Source organism: Drosophila erecta, unplaced genomic scaffold (assembly GCF_003286155.1).
Source record: "Drosophila erecta strain 14021-0224.00,06,07 unplaced genomic scaffold, DereRS2 tig00000055-arrow-pilon, whole genome shotgun sequence".
NCBI lineage: Eukaryota > Metazoa > Arthropoda > Insecta > Diptera > Drosophilidae > Drosophila > Drosophila erecta.
Genome location: NW_020825200.1, coordinates 4254767 through 4275409, shown reverse-complemented (window position 1 = coordinate 4275409; position 20643 = coordinate 4254767). Strand labels below are relative to the sequence as shown.

General features: G+C 39.2%; 1 protein-coding gene across 1 annotated transcript in view; it reads right to left on the bottom strand.

Annotated features, from left to right (window-relative positions):
- Positions 1-20121, bottom strand: part of LOC6541645 (Down syndrome cell adhesion molecule-like protein Dscam2) — an 81326-nt gene extending 61205 nt beyond the window's left edge. The window contains exons 1-2 of the mRNA XM_001968603.3: positions 19918-20121; positions 18628-18977 (exon numbers count right to left, since the gene is read on the bottom strand). Of these exons, the coding sequence (XP_001968639.1) occupies positions 18628-18721 (94 nt within the window). The 5' untranslated portion in view covers positions 18722-18977; positions 19918-20121. The remainder of the gene's footprint in view (positions 1-18627; positions 18978-19917) is intronic.
- Between the last annotated feature and the right edge of the window lie 522 nt (positions 20122-20643).

The window sequence follows — 20643 nt, the reverse complement described above, 5'->3', positions numbered from 1 at the left end:
CTTTTCTTTCGCTTTCGTCCAGCTGGAAGCCCGAGGCTTCATCTTGCTGCTTATCCTTGGCTCAGCATCCTTGTCGCTCCATTTGCGTTTAGATTTTCTCGCTTTCACTGCGCTCTCCTTTTGACGTTTCTGCTCGGTAATTGCGGGTAGAAAGGGTATTTTTCATCCATAGACATTCTTGGTGGGGAATGTATACAGTGAGCCCTTGAAATTAATCTTTAGTTGGCCCTTCAAATTAATATTAAGCTAGCTCCTCAAATTAATATACCACATTTACAGGGAATTAGAAGCTCATGAAAAGACCAGATCCCTTAACTTATTGCCACATATAAATGTCTAACCAAGCTAGTTAATTGAAAAAAAATTAAATAATTCATAAGAAATTGCATCTTTCACCATCTAAAAACTACAAGGTACTACACATTCGGTTTAAGACTGTTTTCCCTAGACTTTTCCGCTGTATTTTCGCTTTCTTCTGGCTTTGCATTCGGTCGCTCTAAATACTTCCTGGTAGGTCCTTCACAAACAATCTGCACCTGCACCTGTGATTTCGCAGCAGGTGGGTTGGTTTTCCACCATTTTCTCGCACTTATTCCGCCTGCCCCCACTGCCTTCGCTCTCATTTCGCTTTTCCTTAGATAAGGATAGAGCTGCCGCAGGCTTTCCTCGGCAATTTCCACGCGTGGCGTCCGTTTCGCACCCTTTTGTGTAGTTGTGTTGGTTGCACCTCCTTCTCGTGTGGCATGCCGGCAAATCCGGCGGATCCTTTGCATTTAATAATTAAAATATCCTGGGCCAGCACGAAAATGATTTAAAGTGTCAACGCCAAACGGCTGGGCCAAAAGGATATCTCAGGATATCTTGGTCCTTGGTCCGCTTTTCCCGGTTTATTTGCCCCTTTCTCTTGTCGCTTAGTTTGTTGTCATTTTTAACGCCTTTTTAATTATTTTTCACTTTGGCAAATGAAAATGGGTGACAAAGAAAGAGGTTGGCAACGAGGAGCAAGAGGGGAAAATGCTGTGCCGGCAAAATAGTGGAAAATGAGTAAGGCAGAGGAGTTTGCTTACAGGGGATATCCCTCGCATTTTCCCCGTGTCCAGCTGCGCTTTTCGTAGCTTTTCGCCGCTTTTCAACTGTCATCAGTTGCAGCCTTTCAGCAACAAAAGTGGCGAACTCAACTTTAGTTAATTTCGGCTAAGTGGCACACCCCTTTTCACGCCTCTCGTGCAACCCACTCAGTTTTCCACCCGTTTTTCCCCCATCTCCCAACTTTTTAACCTAGTATCCTGAGGTGTTTTTTAATATTTGAATGCACTCATGTGACTCCCTCTCTTTTTCGCTTCCTCACGCAGCCGTCTCATTCACACCTACGCACATGTGTGGCACCCCGTGCTTCCACTTCCTGGATTTCCACCCCCTCCCTCTCCGTGCCATTCAACCTTCCATTTTCCTCTTATTATGCATGACGCGCTCGTGAAAAGCGAGAGACAAGTTTTTTCTTTTCTTTGGCAGACAGACGCCCGCCACGCCCCCCCTTCCTTTCAAACGCCCACCTAAACGAATTTTCCGACTTGACACGGTTTTCCCAACATCCAGAGCATCTTAAAGAACTTAGGTTAAATTTCAACAACTTTTGTTGGCCAAATTAAATGTAGAAAATATACCAGCTATTTGCTTAAATATGACTCACACTACACATTAAGCCAAAAGTTTAAACAGAAAGTTTCTGTCTGGGAATTTCGCAATTCAGTGACTCACTGAAAGCGGAAATGTCGGCTCGTTTGGTTTTTAATAATTATAAACTTTATTATTATTATGTGTGCCATCTAAAGTTGGTCTAAATACACGGCTGACTAAGCCGTAAAATATTTTTTTTCATTACTTTTTGGTAACTTGAAGTAGCAGTTTGTTACGTTGAGTCAATGTCACGCTGACTAAGCCAAGAACAAATATTCCGTTGGCAGATCAAACAGAAAATATAATTTAATGTTGAGTCGAAAAAAGTAACCTACACATTATTGAAAATATAATAAATTAAAGTTGCAAAGCGTATCACAAGGTTTTACTGCTTCTTAGGTTTCCAGGGTCTTTTCCTCTTTTTTTTAAAGCTGAGTTTCGTGATCATTGTAATTGTGTTTCTATGTCAATCTGCTACACGCCGAAAAAGACGGGTAGATGGGATGTGAAAGAGATGGCGCTGCACAAAATGCACTTGCCACAAGATTAAAAAGAAAAACTTTAGCAGCTTAGGAGGAAAATTCTCCACAGCATTGTTGCATTGTTTGTGCAGCGGAAAAGATAGGAAAATATCTAGAAAGAGAGACAAGTGCCTAGATGGAGAAGAAAAGACCTAATGACATTTGTACACAAACCGAGAAAAAAATCATGGGAAAGAAACAAAAACTAAACCGTCAACAGATTTATATCAGCATTAGGCTTGGCCTCTTCATTTGAAGTCTTTTTTGCTGAATTCAACATTTTTTTTAAGTGCGTGTGGGAAACGAAGATTTTAAAAGCATTTTCTTATCTTAATCCAACAATGCAGGTGAAGTGAAATCTCGTGGCAGATGCACTGCGACGAAAACAGATGACGAACTAGCACATGGTCAGATACTTGAATAATTTGCCAAAGACTTATTTAATCAGCAATTAAGGAAAAATTATGAAAAGCTTTTAGGATAGGGTATATGTGGTGCCAAAGGAATGAAAGTGCACATGAATCGCTTTAAAAATGACAAACGAACAAGAAAAACAAATTTTGGAATATAAAAGCATAATTTTTTCACTCAATTTTCGGGTGGCCAAAGGATTTTGCATGTCACAGTTGTTTTGTTTGCCTGGAAAAGTGGAAAAACGTAGACGTGGCCGGCAAATTGGCAGGCACCTGTTTTTGGTGCAGAACCAATAAAAAAGAAAAAAAAAAACCAAAAAAATGACCAGCAGCAGAGGGAAAATTTTACGAGACACGCATTCCAAAAATGCAAAAACAGGGTCAAAAAAAGTGAAAGGCCCGAAAAGTGGGCGGTGTAAAGGGTTAGTGCAGCCAAGCGGGCGTGGTCCTTGTGAAAATTCGCATGAAATTGCGGTTTTGTGTGTGGTTGGGGGCTCATCAGGGGCTCCTCCGAAAAAAAGCCACCCACTTGGCTTCGAGAGACCATCGAATGTTGGCTGCCATTTTGAAGTGGCATCCTTTCAGCCCACTTAACACCCAACCTGCCACCCACAACCCACCGCCCCTTTCCGCCCAGCCCCGCCCACTTCCCGAATGTGTTCGTGTGCTCATGTGTTCATGCGTCCATTGACAGCGACGATTTTTGCCATAATTATTATGATGATGCTTGGCATTTGGCAAACATGCAACGGATGGCGCCAAAGGGGGTCACAAAAACGGGCTCCAAAGGGGGCTGGATGGGCGTGGCTCAGCAAGGACATCGCGAATTGCTAGCCATGGCAGATGAGCCATTTTATTGCCTGTACATTTGCGGTTAGTTGGTCGCCCAAAGGGGAAAACACATGGGCAGGCTACAGGACAAGTTTCGGAAAATGGAAGGGGTTGCATCCGTCGGTCAATTGTTTATGCGCGAATTTGGTGCGAGCAGCAAAACAGCAGAGAAAACATGGATGCTAATGGGGAAATGAGTGCAGAGTGCAGAGTGCATTGCATTTTCTGATTTACGGAACTGTTTCTGGGGCAAGAACTGCTGATTGAAACTCAGGGATGCAATTGAATTGAACACTAAATTGGGTAAACTAAACTAAAGATACTACTTATAATTTTCGGACTAAACTTTCGAAGTGTCTTACAGCTTATTATATATGTATATTTATAAGTTGCAATATTTCTAAGATACTTGTTCCTTTATTTTTTCGATGTTCTATAATATGCCATACAAGTTCGCTCTTTTTAAAGCTGCAAAGAAAAGTTAGCGCTGCTCTGGTAAACTTGCAAATGTTTTGCAAACGATGGAAAACAGCGAGAATCATTGCTGATTTTCCGAATGCAGCAGCACGAAGGAAAATGCACTGGATGCGTCTGTTTTCGATTTGAAAGACGTCAAAGAGGGAAATGCAAAGGGAGGGTGCAGGAAAATGAAAGCCCAGAGTGAAGATCGTGTACACTTCCAGGAAAGAGCGATAGCTGCGCTAATTATTGCGCATCATTGATTCGAGGGCAGCACAGGGGCGGGGAGGGGCTAGGAGGGGGGTCAAATGGGGTGTGGGGGTGGCTAAGGGGGTCTAAAAGGGGGATAAAAGGGGCTAAGACTCATATCAATGATGGCAACTGTGCCGAGATGAAACCAATAGCAAACTCAGACTAGCTCGTTCACAGCTCTCTTTTGCAGCGTTTCGAATTTCGAAATTTGAACTCGATGATAGCTTGTTTTTGAGGGGGGAAGAGGGGTGAGGAGGGACTTCATGGGGTTATTTGTCATGAATGAAATGAGCTTTACGCATGTGACGATGATGAGGAGATTGATATCTGTCGCATGCATTTAAAATGCTGCAGAGCGAAAGACGAAACTAATTTTTGCTACGCCATAATTCGATTTACTCCTCTATTCCACTTTTGGTTACACTTGATTAGGATTTATTTATGTTTTTCTATTTTATCCATCTTTTTTCTGCCAATTACAATTACTTTGAGAGCAGCTGCTGAAAGCTACTTAGTGAAAAGAGATGGAGCGACAACTTTTACTTTTCGCTTTTGTAACAGAGAAATATTTTGAGTTGATTAGTTATTTTTGTACTGCTTTTCAGCTATTTTAGTTGGCACTTTCTTTTTTCTGTGAAAACAATTCATAAATCTTGGAAAAGCATTGTTAATTTAACAAAGTGAAGTGGAAAAACTTACAATAAAAAACGCCTTTCACAAGACATTTTAGGCGCTTTTTATTTGGATTTTGCATCACTCAGTGGACTTACCTAAAATGAGATGGAATAAAAAAATAATTAGTCAATATTTCATCATTAATATCTTTCGTCAAAAAAAAATATTTATATAATTAAGGAAAGTGTTGCTTTTAAATATTAGTTGTGTAATTAATGCTACAAATGTGCTATAAACTAAATACAGTTTACAAGCTTCAAGTTGCGAAAAGCATATAACTTGACCTTTAAGACAATGATGTTTCCTATTTTTGCGACATTTATCATCAAGTATGTGGTAGTTTTTTAATTCATCAACAGTGAATACCAGTTTGTATAAGCTTTACTCAAAACGAGAATGTCAAGACTGCATACATTATGATGTCAGCGCAATTATCTCTAGAGAAAAAATCGATGTTTCTGCATTAATCACAATCGCACACGTTTAGGAAAGATTTTTGTCGAACCTATATGAGTCTTAAGAACGGAACCCACAGCAATTACGGAACTGTCTTTCATCCCCGGGAATTTTCGACCATAAAACACCAAAAACCAATTTACCAGCAATTTTTGCTCGATCTACGGGCGGCGGAGGAAGCTGAACTTTATAAATAGCCAGGAAAACAATGCAACAGGAAGGCAGGGGCGTGGAAAGTGGTGGGAGGGGTGGGGGGCATATTCCCTCTGTGGTGCATTCCTCAATCAATTTCGTTGGTTTCCTCTGGCGTCTCCTTCGTTTTTCTTATTTACTTTGCATTAATTAAACATGCCCTGCCACCTACTCAGAGATCCCCCTCCGCTTCTTCCGTCCCCCGTCTCATCAACTTGGTGTAGATTTTTCGACTCCTCCTCGGAAGCACTGAGAAAAAACTGTAGTGCCAGTTTTATTCTTCGGCTATTCAAATGAAACTTTAGGAAGCTAAATATAAAACTTATCGTTTACGATATTTTAGTTGAAAAAACGTGTTCCTTTTTGGTTTTCAGAAAAGAGTGGATACATTTTCTTAAGTGCATCTGTAGCATCTGCGGCAATCTTTGGTTATATTTAAATGTCTGTGTGCCAGAGACGCACGTGCAGCACTTCATGCCTCTCCCTTCCACCCGCTATGTGCCTCTCTTTCACCATTCGTCTCTGTCAAGTGGCACTGCATCGCCCGTCTCTTTCCCCGCAGCATCGCCCCTCTCTTTCGCACCGCCTGTGCCACATTGCAGTTTGTCATTGTAGCAATTTCAATGTTGCGCTTGTCAATTTTGCTGTTTCCCATTCTGCTTTCTACGTCGCCCCCTCGCATGGGAATCCCCCTGCTAATATAGCCACCCACCACCTCCTGCCACGCCCCCTTCCCGCCCCTCATGTGGCTGATGCTTTTTCCAGTTATTTTGCCACAGCAGCAGAAAAGCCACTTAAAGTAAGCGGCAGCAACACAAGTTGCATGTTGTCAGTTGCAAGTTGCTGGTTGGCTTTTTTGTGGATTTTCTACTTTTCCATTTGAGGTACACATCCTTTTGTAGAATTTCAATTCTCAGACAATTTCTCAGTTCTATTCAATGGGGCTCAAGAAATTTTCAAAACAGTCTAATTTTGCGCACTTATACATTGTGAACGCAAAGTATATGTTTCTTTTGGCAATCCGATTGAACCGTATAATAATTCAATTATTTGATTTCATTTTAAAATGTTTCCTTCTGATTATTCATATTGTACATAGAATAATTGTCAAATAAACATAACGCAATTTATTTATAATCTTCTTATGTGTATCTAAAGTTTTATGCTGCACAGCTGTGTTGGCTCTTAGCAAAACGAATAGTTTAACCATCAAATAAAACGAACAAAAACACAACCATTGATAACATTTTTGTGAGCAGAGAAATAAATAAAACGTTTATGCATTAAACTCATTCATAATGCGTGTTATCACACGAAATTGGCCATTCTTTTGGCCAAAAAGCGTACACAAAAATAGTCGAGCTGGCAATTTAGATGAGATCTTGCCGACTCTACGAATAATTCTTCATTGTCGCACATCAGCATTTATTTTCCACCCAACTTCCCCCTCATTTTTTCCAAGACGCCACACAGACAATTTAATTTCAATGTCGGCGCAATTTAAAAAGAAATGCAACAAGGGAAGAAAGTGGGAGTGGGTATAGGGCATATGCACTCTTCGTCTTTGTCTGTTTCGAGTGAGGGAAATAAATAGTTTTGTTTTGACACTCTTAAGGCGGCGATGTCAGCGGCGCATCTCCGGCTCCCTTCTCCACTTAATTCCCAGATCTCCGCTGTCCAGTTCTCCATGTGGAGCCCCCAGAATATCCACCCTCCGCCACTCGCTTTCTTTCTTTTTTTTTTTTGTGGCGTCTGCATTTGACAAGTGGATTTAGCATTGGTGGCACTCAAAGAGAAGAAGCTGACAAAATCCCCCAGAGCGAAATAGCCGAATTGACAGCCACCCTTCCTTATAATACAGTGTATGATCTATCATATCTATCTGAACTATTTGGAATACAACCCGCTAGAGGATGTCAAAAAAAGTAGTCAACTTAACCCTTTATAGCCCAAATTAGAGTATTTACATGCACAGATATGGAACTCGGTTTACTAAATTGTTGGCCAACTGTTTTAGGCAGCTGCTGGAAGCGTTCCTCATTTTTTGTTGGTTTTCTTTTCCGCTTTTTGCTTTTTTGTGGTTTATAGGCGTTATGATTGGATTTATGTTTTCCCATCTGTGTCTGTGTGGGCGTGGCTGGCGCAACAAGTTGACAATTTAGCTGGATTTTGTTTCCTCTTCTCTAATTCTTGTGCTGTTTTTCCAATCTTCCGCTCTCTGTTACGTTTGCTAATGATCTTTTAAGTGTCACGGGCGGAGGAAGAGAGTCTTCTGTCTTCAGTCTTTTCAGTCTTCTCGCAACGCTCCGGTGATAAACATAAACTGACTAAGCAAAACCAGCCACAACTACCGTTTTCCCACTGATTCTTTGAGCCACTTCTTACAACACTTCTTGTATGTTCTCTTACTTTATTTATTTTCCCGCTTGTGACATTCTTTTTACTGTTATAAATCAAGCGCAAGTCACGTACAGTGTTCATTGCCTTTGAAGATTACTGTAAGTGTTGCAAAACTAAAAAAATGCTGTTAAGACTTGCCAAGTGGGACATCGTACTACCAACAATTGATTCACATTTTAATATTACCATAATGAGTATGTATAATGTATGTATGTAAATATGCTTATGTATAACAAGTAAGTGATGATTAAAAGAGCCACAACAATGACTAAAGGTAACTAAAGTTATATAAAAGTAGGAGCTATCTTAAAGTTCCAGACCTGAAATATTCGAATCTGTGCTGATAGTTAGGAACTAAGTCTTATACACTTGAAACTATACTTTTGTGGGTTTATACCATACTATTTATACTTTACTTTCCAACTGCGTTGGAAATGCGATGATCATGGGTTCGTTTGTTTTCAGTGTACTAATCGATGGTGGGCCGCATTCTTCCCAGGTGCTGTGCCTAATTTTCACACCTTTTCCTACTTTTCTGCTTGGACAGCTGCTTTTCCACACATGTAGATACTATATCTACAGGTTTCTCCCTTCGTGCCGATGCGCTGTAATAAACCCCATTTACACCGACAATTTTATGCTTTTGTTTAATGTTTGCTTTCTCTGCCAGAGTTCGGGTTCATTTCAAAATTTGTAGCGAGCTAGGCAGGCCAGAAAAAGAAGCGCTGAAATTGGGGCACGTATAATTGGAAGGTGAGGCACGTCATCGCAATTGGTTAGAGCCTTTTAAATATTTATACCCTCTGCTAATAAACAATAGTGAAGAATTTCTAGTATTGCAGCTTGTTTATTTATCATATTGCTGGCTGCGAAGTGTAAAGTTCTTCGCTTTTTATATTCCCCTTGTCGCCGGGGCATAAAAAATCTACCAACAATGAATAAATTAGCATTCTGGTGCAAGTTTTTTATGATTTGCAGTAAAACCACTAATAAAAGCAGCAAGCTATTTTGTTGCGGATATCTTGCGAGCTTGCTATGAAAACATTTAAATTAAACGTAAATTTAAAAAAAAATTAAATTGCATTAAAACTTTGAAATAAAATGAAAACACGCATAATTGCCATTTAAAGATTTTTGTTAAATGCTTTTAGCCACGCATTTGGCCCAATAAAACCTTGAATGTGCATTGCACGTTCATTAAACATTCACACAAATCCTTAAAGCTTTTGGCAATTATTTTATTCATAAAAAATGCACTTCATTTTCGGCTTTTCCCTGTTTAAATTTGCGCAATAAAAACAGACAAATTCTGGCACCGAATACGAAATTTCTATGAATAATTGCCAAATTCTTTCTTTAGGCCAGTTTCAGCTCGCATAATTGAATTATTCTCTGTGCTAGGAGCAAAAAAAAGGACAAACCTTCGATCAATTTTTAGTTATAATTAAACAAGCAAAATAAACACGCATTATGGGCAAATAAAAAGGGAAATATCCCTATAACATGTGCACATAATGTATATATAATTTGCAAACAAACAAGGCAAACTTTTATCTTTGCAAATAAATAAATTAATTTGCTTATGTCTGGCATTAAAATGGCTAAAGTGTCTGTTGCAAAGTCAATTCATTGAAATTTATCTGGTCTATTAAACATTTATGTAAACATTGACAAACACATAAAAGTGGATTTGAATGGTGAGTGGAAGGCATTCACATACTCTGACAAACGCATCAAATTGTGCAAAATTAATTAAAATGCATTTTATTTATGAAATTTAACAGCAGTGCTGTTGGAGAAAGCAAATGCGAACTGCTGCATACCCTAAAGCACTAAATGTTTTCCAAAATGATCTAAGGCAACTAGAGTACACTCAAAACCATGTCACAAAATGTATATCAATCTGCATTTCTTGTATATTTAAGTCCTGTTAACACTTTCGATCGGTAATAAGCCTTTTAACACAAGTACCCCTCTAGATATCCACATAAAATCAGGCGTGATTATAGTGCTGCACATCACCTTCACAAATGACAAATTAATTGAAATTAATTCATATTTAATAAGCTTTCGCCGCAAAAACTGAAAAAACGTGCTATGCTTAAAGGTAGCTTTTATTTTTAATTTAGTGAATATTTTCTCAGCCTTTTTGATATATCCAACGCGTGTGTAATCAATTTTCAATTATGTGCAAAATTAATGGCAAACGTTTTGGCGGCATGTTTGTTAATCAGGCTTTACTTCGCTCATCCCAGCCACTTAAACCCACTCCCATCATTTGAATCCCTAGCTTGCGTAAACTGACTTTTGATTGATTTTGCGGCACTAGTTAAGCGTATTTTGGCTGGAATGTCTTTGGGCACGCAACAGCGATTCTGGTATACCCTCTTCGTCCTTGAAGTGTTAAGGATTATGCTGGTTAGCAGGCACCCTCGACGTCCAAAGCCCACGAATACAATCCCCCAAGCATTCTAGTTGGAGGAGCAGACAAAGACATATTCCTCGCATAGATGGAAGTCAAAGGACGAAACACACAGACAGGCAAGCGCGGGAGGGAAAATGCGAAACATATCGATGACTGCAAAGAGGGGTGTTTAAATGGGAGGTTTAAGGGTATTTGGCCCCCAAAAACATTTCCCTAATGGCAATTGACATAATTACGCAAAGTAGTTCCTCTCCGTTTCTAAGACTTTTACGCAAGGTGGGCAAAAGTTTTTCAACTTAGATTAGACCTGCCCCCCACCCACCACAACAGCTCCTCCTCGTTTACCTGCAACCCCAGCCACCCCAAAATGGAAATTAGGCTTTAAAATTGCCCTGGAGGCGTCTTTAAAATTTATTGCTGCCTTTGCTGAAACTGAAATTCCCTATGCCAAACCGTTCCCAAATTTATTCGGCCTGCTAGAACATTTACCACGCCTTTTGGGGCGGTACACTGGAAAAATTCGTTAAATAAATAACAGTTTGCTGGAGTAGCTTATTATATTATTATATTTAAAATATATTTTAATATTGGTGTTGATTGTTATAAAATTAAGCAGTCATAATTATTTCTTTCACTTTCAGTGCACTTTCCCTGCCTTGAGCTTAGTGTAATGAAAATTACTTAAGCAAGAAAAAAGAAGGCAAGAAAACAGCCTTGTACTTCTAAGCTGAGTTATGCCTGCTTTGCAGCCTGAAGGAGAAAATGTTTGCCAGCCCGAAAAGCGATGGGAAATCAGTGGAACGCGGGGGTTTTACTAAGGAGCAAGAAAAGAAACTGTTTGACTTCACATTCTGTTTGTTTGTCCTTGAATTTTGCCTTCAATGGCCGCAAAAGCCAACCCGATTTCCCCCAACTCCTCCCCAAAGTTATTATTACAAGAGCATTTTCATTGCCAGACAAAGGGCAGGGAAAACAGGGCGGGGAAATAAGGGCGAAGAGCAAGTCAAATTGGCGCCGAAAAAATTATTCGCATACATTTTCACTGGAAATTGATTTTTTGCCGCCCTTCTTCGTTGTCAATTGAATTCAGTGCGCTTTATTTGCCTTCCTTATTTTATTTGTATTTTTCTGGTTTAATTTTTTTATAAGGATCTGATACTCAAGCAGCCATCATTTGTCAGCGCCTTTTACGCTGTTGGCAGGTGATTACGGCAGGACAAATATATACTTAAATATATGTATATATATATTAAATTAAATTCGCAGGAGCGGAAAATAATACTGGATATTTCATTTGAATATTAAGCTGCATACGCTTACACAACACGATGAATATAATTACAGGAGATAATTACCATCTAAGTTGGTCTAACATTTTCGTTTGCCGTCATAACCATAAATTGAATTTTGATCCGGCGCATAATTTACATTAATCATTTTGATCTTTAAACCCAGCTGAACAGCAATTATTTAACGCATTCATATTTCATCTTTAATTTATCGAAGCAACTTTTCTCACCCCATTTTTCGTATTCTTATTGTTCTTCCGCGTCTTGCGGATTAATTTAACCCCCCAACTTGAACTCAGTTCACCCACTTCGCCCGCTGATTAAGGAAACTTTAGAGTTTTTAATTAAACGCACATTGCTCTGTATTTCCATATATAATTCCAAAATGATCAAGTGAAAAAGAGCGGGGATAGAGCTGGGTTTTTATCCCATACCATTCATAGGCTATAAATATTGCCATTTCATGCGCTTCACTGAAACTCAATAAAAATACACATTTTTTTCCCAGTTGAAAACGAAAGGCCAGTTTAATGCAAAAATTTTTAAAATAAATCGTGGCGAGGGATGGTCGATTCAGAGAGTGCAATGAGTGTTATATAATAAATGCAGACGACAAACAATGGATAGAAAAAATATTGGCGAAATGATTAAAAATGGAAATAAGCAAATGCAATTTTTTACACTTTTCCCGCAGGTTTCTTTTATATTTTTTATCACCATTCCACCAATCTTTTCTGTTTGATTCCGTAGTGAAATCAATTTTGTGCAATGCATAAAAATAAAATATAAATATTCCGAGTGCAAAGTGAAATTAATAAAAACACTTCTCCGGGTGGCAAGGAGGGGTTGCCGGATCGATTCGATTCGTGGGGGTTGAAAATTTATAACCCAACCTTTTCTTTTTTAATATCCAGTTTAAGAATTTATTATTTGTTGAAATATTTTCACCAAGTCTTAATTTCTGTCGCCCAAATGAGCAAATGAGCATTACGAGGGCTGTTTTTCCCCATCCGATTGACATTGACAGTCAGCAGCCGGATTTCAAATGAGTTTTTTACACTTGAGACGAAATTAAAACTTCAACTGTGGCCAAAGACAAAAACCCTTAAAACACAGCCACCCTTAGCATAAATGCTACCCCTCTTCTTCTCGATTGAGCAAATGAAATGGAATGTTTGATTAGAAAAATGTTTTGCATAGCGTAAAATTTTATATTCCTTTCCCCATTCGTAATGGGCGTGTCGAAAGGGGGCGGTTTTTTCTTTTAAGCCCTGTGTGACGACTTAAACGTTGGAAGGGAAATGCGTTTCACAAAAAAAGGTTTTCACAGTTCATTTTGCGTAATTTCTACAATGTTGCTTTGCATTTTTCTCAGACGGATACCGAAACGGGGACACCCCTTAACCCCCTAAGCCCCCAACAAGCCACCTTAACCCACCGCTGCCACCCCCTGCTCTTTTCAGACAGATGCACAACCCTAAAAAAGCGAATTGATATGCTTGAGAAACCCGGCAAAAGTAACAAAGGCATAGGATTGGATTGGATTGAAGCAAAGGGGATTGCATTTTGTACATTTTTAGTGGATGGAGTGGGTTAAGGGATGCACTGATTTCGGTGTCTTCAATTTTCCACCGAGGGTTGCAGCAACCCATTGGGAAAACTTTACACATTTTCCACCGCCTTTGTTGTTCTTTTTCCTGCTCTACAGCGATTTGAACAAATTCGAGTGCTAAACGATCATTATGAGGTTTTAGCCGCACGGGGGTTGCAGAGGGTTAAGGTTTATGTGCCTGCAGGCTCTGGCTGCAAAATCGCAACATTCGGATGAGGTCTAATTAATCTATTTATTTAGGCGGATTGCGCATTTCAGTGGTTATATATTACAGACTTATTTCAAAAAAGGGTGGTTTATAGATAAATATAATCATTATGCATGGATAGATGCATTATTTGAATTAAAGGTAGGTCAACTATACATATTTTCAGTGTACAGAAGTATTCCTTTTAATTCCATAAGCACTTTACCACGAAGTAAGCCGAAAAACTCTTAGATAGACCCTCCTCATTTTAAGCTCATCCCAGTTGATCAAGACTTGGCCAACTTCCTCATAGATACTCCGCCCTATAAAAAAAAACTTCTTCAACCTGAAACCAGCCTTTTTAGCCCCTTAAGCCCCAAGCCCACTTAACCCGCTAACTCCAATCAAGGCGAAAAAAACCGGTGGCGAAAAACAGTCAGCCATAAATTTATCAGCGAAACATGAAACGTGCGAGCGGCCAAAAAAGATACCCAGATATGTTTGTTCAGCGTGAGATACTCCGATGCGGGGCGATACCCAAAGCAGATGTAGATACGGATCCAGATCCAGATAAATATAAAGATACATGCAAAAGCAATCAGTGTATTGACCACTACGATTTTTGACATGCTACGCATACAAATTAGCGCAGGCTGCCCCCTCATTTCTGCCAACAGCCTTTGCATTTTTCTGATTTTCTCTCTGCGGCTCATTTGAAAGCGAAAAAGCGGAGAAGGCGAAGAGCAATCCCCAATAAAGAAGCCAACCAAAGGCAAAAAAGGAGAACTGAACTGAGAGCAGAACGCGACAAACAGAAGCCAAAGCAAGATTGAAGCAGTTAAAGAAAAAAGAATTATATATATAAATACAAACGGCATGGGCAAAAAGAAGCGAGTGAAAAAAGTGCTGAAAGGGTACGAATAAGTATCGCAAAATCCAGAAAAAATAAACATTCCAAAGAACCCACAACGTGGGCGAATGAAAAATGCTCTTCAACAGGCAACCTGGCTCTCAAACATTTTGTTATTGATAAACAGAAACGATTGTTCAATGGTTTCAAATTTATATGTAATAAACAAAATTATTTTGCATACTTTTTTCTATATTTTAATGGTGTCTTATGTCAGCTAATAGTGAACTTTTTGCACTTCTTTTGTTTTGAATTATATTTTACCATTTTAAATAAATTTTGTAGCATATTCTCTGAGATACACGAGCTTAGCATGCGCAGCAGCACCAAATGCTTTCGGCCAAGAAAATTAACATTCAGAGGTAAGAGGTAAGAAGAAAAAAGAAGAGCATTAATAGCACGGCTTAGAGCAAAAACACGCAACGCTCCCATCTAATCAAGAATTTCGCACAGAAATTCAGCAGCGCTGCACAAAAACTATTGGCATCATCAAGTACCCAAAACACAATCCATGCTAATGATCCAAAGTGTCTCGAAGACAGGCTGCCCCGAATCCAATTCCAGTAGCCAACGCAATTAGCCGAAGGTGAGAAAGGTGAGGGGATTTTTGGGTTGGTTATTCAGGCATGACAATCGCTGTAGAGTTGGCCAAGAAATGCCATCACGTCACGCGTCTTTCCGGCGACTTTAATCGCATGCGGAATGCAAAAATAAATAAATAAATAAATATATAAAATGTAATGGTAAATCAATTAATATTCATAAGCCGTTGAGCCAGTGGCTGCTAGTCACCTTTGCTGACTGCAAAACCTACGGCTTGCGGAATGCAGAACACCATTACGGAGATTATTCAGCATTAATTGAAATTCAAAAGCGCTTTTCTATCAACGCTTCATGCAAATATTTACAGAAATTAATTTTTCACATACTGCTATCGTCAAAGCGAAGAGCAAAATTGGCTTGGTGCGACAAAAAAACCATATAAAAATCATTGCCATGTCGATTTAAAAACAACGACGTGCAAAGAGACGTACAAAACTTTAGAAAAATATTTACTTTCTGCAAGTGCTGCAAGTGGTGAAAATTTTTCTGTAACCGAAACCAATGACGAGGTCGCTTGGGGGGTTAAACAAAATAAAAGCCGGCAGCTTCGTCATCAGTAAGCAAATGTTATTGAATTTTTATTATAATATTTATTCACTATTTTATTGTGTTCGACCCGCGAGCAACATCATTTGTATGTTGCTGGGGAACTCTGACTGCAATTCGGCTGCGTATGAAACTTGTTTAAACAGCTGCGAGTTTAAATCTGCCACCCACCTCAAAAAAGGGAAAAATATGGAGTGCATAAACATGACTACAGATATACGAACCGAGAGATATAAATTCTCCGCTTGCCAGTTATAAATTCCATATGCCAAAGCATCAAAACAAAAAGGGGCACGAGTTTTTTTAGTTCTGCGCTGCCAAAATAAAACTTTGAGGATTTTCCAGAGGGGCAGGGCAGCAAAAAAGCTGTGGCTGATTCCATGGTGTTGGATTGGGGAATTTGGGGTAACATAAACTAAGTGTTGGCCACTTTTAAATTCCAAACTTATAATACGCCGTATTATTTCTCAAGCTATACAGCTTGTTTCAAATACCTGCCCATATTTTGGTTACAGATTTTGGTTATTGATTTAATGCCTTTACATATCGCCCTTTGTGCACAAAATAACTGGAATAATTTGCAGGAATGCCCAAAACACATATTCACTTTGGTTTGTCATTTCTTTTGTTTATTAAACTCAACCCTCTAAGTATCGATGTTGCCACAACGGACAACAAAGTGCCAGCTAGCTAAACCAATTTATTGTGTCTAAAAACCCCTTTGTAGCCAATGCCAATGCCTCTGGCCATCTCATTCATACTTTGCTGTGAAGTTGCAGCTTTGATTTTGCAAATGCAAATCGTGCAGATAGATAAATTTTACTCTACAGGAAAAGCGCTTCTCATTTCCACTGCATCTGTTGCAAGCCTCTGCGCTCCACCTGTCTCTTTCTGCACCCCTGCACCCGTCTCCCTCACTCTCTCTCCCTCTCTCGCTTTTTTGGGGCGACCCATTTCCGCACACGTCGCAGGATTTTGCACGTAAAAAATGTTTGAAACAAACAAAATATTTGTTTAATTTATTTTAATTTCAAAGTTGCAGCAGTTGCAGATATTTTTGCACCAAGAACGTGTGTGTGTATGTGTGTGTGAAAAAGGATATGACGGGGGCCAAAAAAAAAAAAAAAAACAAGGACAATAACAACTCCGGAAAAGTGGGAAAACTAAGCCACAATCATAATTCACGCGCTAAAAACACGGAGGGAAATGTGGGAAAACAGCGGGGGAAGAGGGGAGGAGCCCAGGCATTTGGAAAAGCCAGGAAATGAAATGAGTGTGGAAGACTCAAAGGGAAAGCGGCATGGAAGCGGCAGAAAGGAAAAGGACGACAGTTAGCAGGTAGACAAACGAAAATAAAAACCAAAGGCAGGCGAAATAAACATAAAAACCAAAGGAGACGCACACAAATTGTTGCAAACTGCCTTTCGAGCACTTCTTAAGCAATATCCTGTGCTGCTCCTCGAGCATTTTATTGTACACATCGAGGCACAGAGGATTTTCCAAGGAAAACTCAGCCAAATTGGAATGCACTTGAAGGATCAACAGGATAAATGTGGTGACAATCAACGCAGATGGTGTAGAAAAAAAGACACAAACATGCGTGAAAAAAAATCATGAAAAGGGCGGTTTGGAAAATGCTGCTTAAATATTATATAAATATTAGATGCCAGCAAGCGTTTAAACTACCAGCAGGAAAACGGCAGGGTTATTAGTTCATCCTAGTTGCCATTACCCGGTAATTATGATCCTAAGCCGCAAAAGGTCTTAAGTTCTTCCACTCCTCGTTGCTAATCTTTTAATGCGTTTTTAATGTCTGATCTCCTGATGCCCGCCTGTTTTAAATGTCAATTCCCTCTTGGCCACTGTCATCAAATCTAATAATGCCCCCGAGTGGAGCAATTCCCCAGAAGCTTGGGGCCAAAAAACCTCCACAGAGAGTTCATTGATTTCTGGTTCTAGACACTTTTGTTTTTTCTCATTTTTTTTGTTCGGAGGCGTTGACAGTTAAGCTTCAAAGTCGACTTTTACGAGTAGTTCGCATAAAAGCGCTGGAAAACGCGTGTCAAAGGCCCAATTAAGATGTCAAATCAACACGTTTGTTTATTAACTGATTGCACACACACACAAAACACAAAACACAAGCGGAAAACGCGGAGAGCGCCATAAAGTTAATGGTGCAATATATATCTTTTGGGGGGTTAAGAACTCGGAGGGACGACTAGCCCCAACTAATCGCAGACAAATTAGTAAAGGAATTGCTCCCCTTTTTCGAGTTCCCTTGACCGATTTGCCCGATTGAGTGGATATAATTCACATTTAAATTTAGCCCCAGCCCTTGCCGACTTTTCCAGGGGTTCTTTAGGTATTAAAAAGCATTTTGTAAGCAAAGTATTATATGTGAGCAGGGAAAAACTTTGTCGAAGCGTGCCAAACTAAAGTTTTCTCATACTTATGCCACTGCGTCCCCCAGTTGTTCGCCTTTTATTCGGTGGCACAGTAAATATTCTTGCATAATAGAGCATTTCCCTGCTGATACGGAGCATCTGGAAAGTGCAAAATTATGACGGCATTTTTAATTGGGGCGATGCTTATCTCCTTAAAACTGTATAGTATAAACATAGTATACAGAGTGGATTAAGCAGTTTTGTTTATGGAATACCGACTGTACTTCAGCTTCAGATTCAATATCTTGCTAGTAAATGCTGCCAATTGACAGGATCCCACAAAGAGGGGGGTGGCGGGTGCGGAAAGTGGCGTGGAAAATTGGGGAGGCTTGAGGAGCAGATAAAAAACTTTACGCTGACGTCAAGCTGCAACAACCTAGATCAACAAAAAACTAAAGTGACGTCGCAAGGTGACAACAGCAAAAGCGAGTTGGAAAAACAGGGGGAAAGCGCCGGAAGAAAATTGCGGAAAATGGGGAGCCGTCATAAACAGGGGATGTCAAGGGCGGTACTGAAACTTTTAATTGATTTGTGATATGCGTGTGCCGAACACAAAGGGTGAGCAAAAAATAGATTGGTATTTATAGGGCGGAGGGATTTATCTTACTGATAAATAAATGTACTCAGTTCTGGAACTGGAATTACGCCTCTGAAAGGCTGGCTAATCTTCTTGGCAATTATATATGTTGCTTTTGCAAACAAAAAGCTTCTTATCAAACGACAAAGTAAACTCACCGATGAGAAAAAAGTTGCAGATATTTGTTGCTGCTCTCCTCGCACTGCTGCTTCTGACCATTGCCGTCCCTTTCATGGCAGTTTTTCGCCTCATTTTGTGACTATATTTTGAATATATTTTCTATAGATGTTTGTGCTGTTTTTGCTTATCGTTGGGTGGCACTTCCAAATCACTTTGCAAAAACAAGTTCTGCGATTTTTGCCGGACTTCTTATTCCAATTCGCAGTTGCTGTTGTTGTTGCAACGCTCCATTGCGTTGGTAAATGTTTTTATGCGTTCGATGATGTAGAATTTGTTATTTATTGCACTCGAAACTTTGAACGGGTATCCGAAAAACGAAGAAGAACAACTGAAAAGGGTTAAGAATGGTGATGTTGATTAGAAGTTGCTCGGCTTTGTAGGGTTAAGATGTTATATGGGCTTCCTCGGGCATTTTTGTGTTTCTTTGCTTATTCAAAGTTTTAGTTGAAATGATCGCTCTCTGGTTCTTAATAATCCACGTAAATTAAAAATACTTTGCTGGTAGTTGTTGTTTTAGCACTATGTCTTTTAATACAGTTCTATTACAGTTATTTGCTTTATTTTTATTAGGCATTGTTCACTATAAATTTGCACCAATTCCTTAAATTTGCTGTATTATTTACTGCATTTTTGTCGATGCACTTTTGAGATTTAGAAAAAAATGTAACAGGTTTCTTTACTTTGCTTGAGTTTTCTTTTTCGTCACTTTTATCAACGCATATCTTTGCTTCACCTTTATCTACCTCTCCTTTTTCACAGTTATAAATGCATTTATGCTTCACACTTCTTCGTGGTTGTTGTTGCTGCAGAGTTGCAACATGTTTTTATTGCTTTTGTTGTACTTTTGAGCAGGTAAGAAAATCACTTAAAAGGTTTCCAAGAAACACACCAACACATTAGCACACAGTCACATATACACACACACATGAAATGGACGCCAAACCTGTTTCCCAGGTAAGTCGGTAAAGGCGTGCGAGTGCGAGGGGGACAGAGCGATCGCCAGAGATCGAGGATTGAACGAGAGGGAGGGAGCGAGATAGAGATGACGCAGATGCTGCGTTATTTCTTATTTATTTTAGCTTCGTTTCCTTTTCTTAAAGTTTTAACTGTTGTTTATTTGAAATAAAATCTATTCTTTAGTATTTATTGCTGTTTGTATGTATTGTTTTGATTTTATATTCCGCTGCTTTTGGTCTTTTGATGCCACTGAAAGCACACACACATATTTTGCACAGTAAATTCACAGTAATTTCAAATTAAATTTATACCTCAAATTTAGTATATTTTCTGTGTTTTATCCAATAGTTTGGGACTGTTGTTGTTGCTGCTGAGGAGTTGTTGTCCGCACACACGCGAAAATCGACGAAAAACGCGGCGGGAAATTCAGACAACGCGCACTCACTTTTCCACGAAGCGTTCGATCCGAAATGGGAAAACACACAGAGAAAGAGAAACGAAAATTTGAGCCGCAGCCGCAAAATTCAAGTTCCACACACAGTCCGCACAAGTTCGAATCGAGCACGTTTGAAGAGAGCGGCTAACAGCGCTGTTAAGTGGAGTTAACATGTTCGATCCGACTGTTATTAAGAGAACCAAATACCGAAACTCTCTTAAGTTTGAATATATTCAAAACTTAAATAATAAATGTATTATTTTTATTTTAGAGGCTGAGTGATTTCCAGAAATACTAATAAAATTCGAAAATAATTTTAAATAATTTTTTATTTGTAACTATAGGTATAGGTAAACCATTTGGAGTTAAAAGAAGTGAAATATTTTAATAAAATTGCAATAACAATTTAGCTTAAAAGTCGTGTAATTTTTTATTTTATTATAATATATTTTTTATGTCATTGCTAAATGTACCAAAACGGTGAAAATGAGCCACAAGAAACAACAACAAGAAGCAATTTTATATGGAAATTCGAGTTGCCTTTAGCAACATGTTGCATTTTGCCTTAGGCTTTGAGTGCCTTTTTCCAAGAAAACCCGTT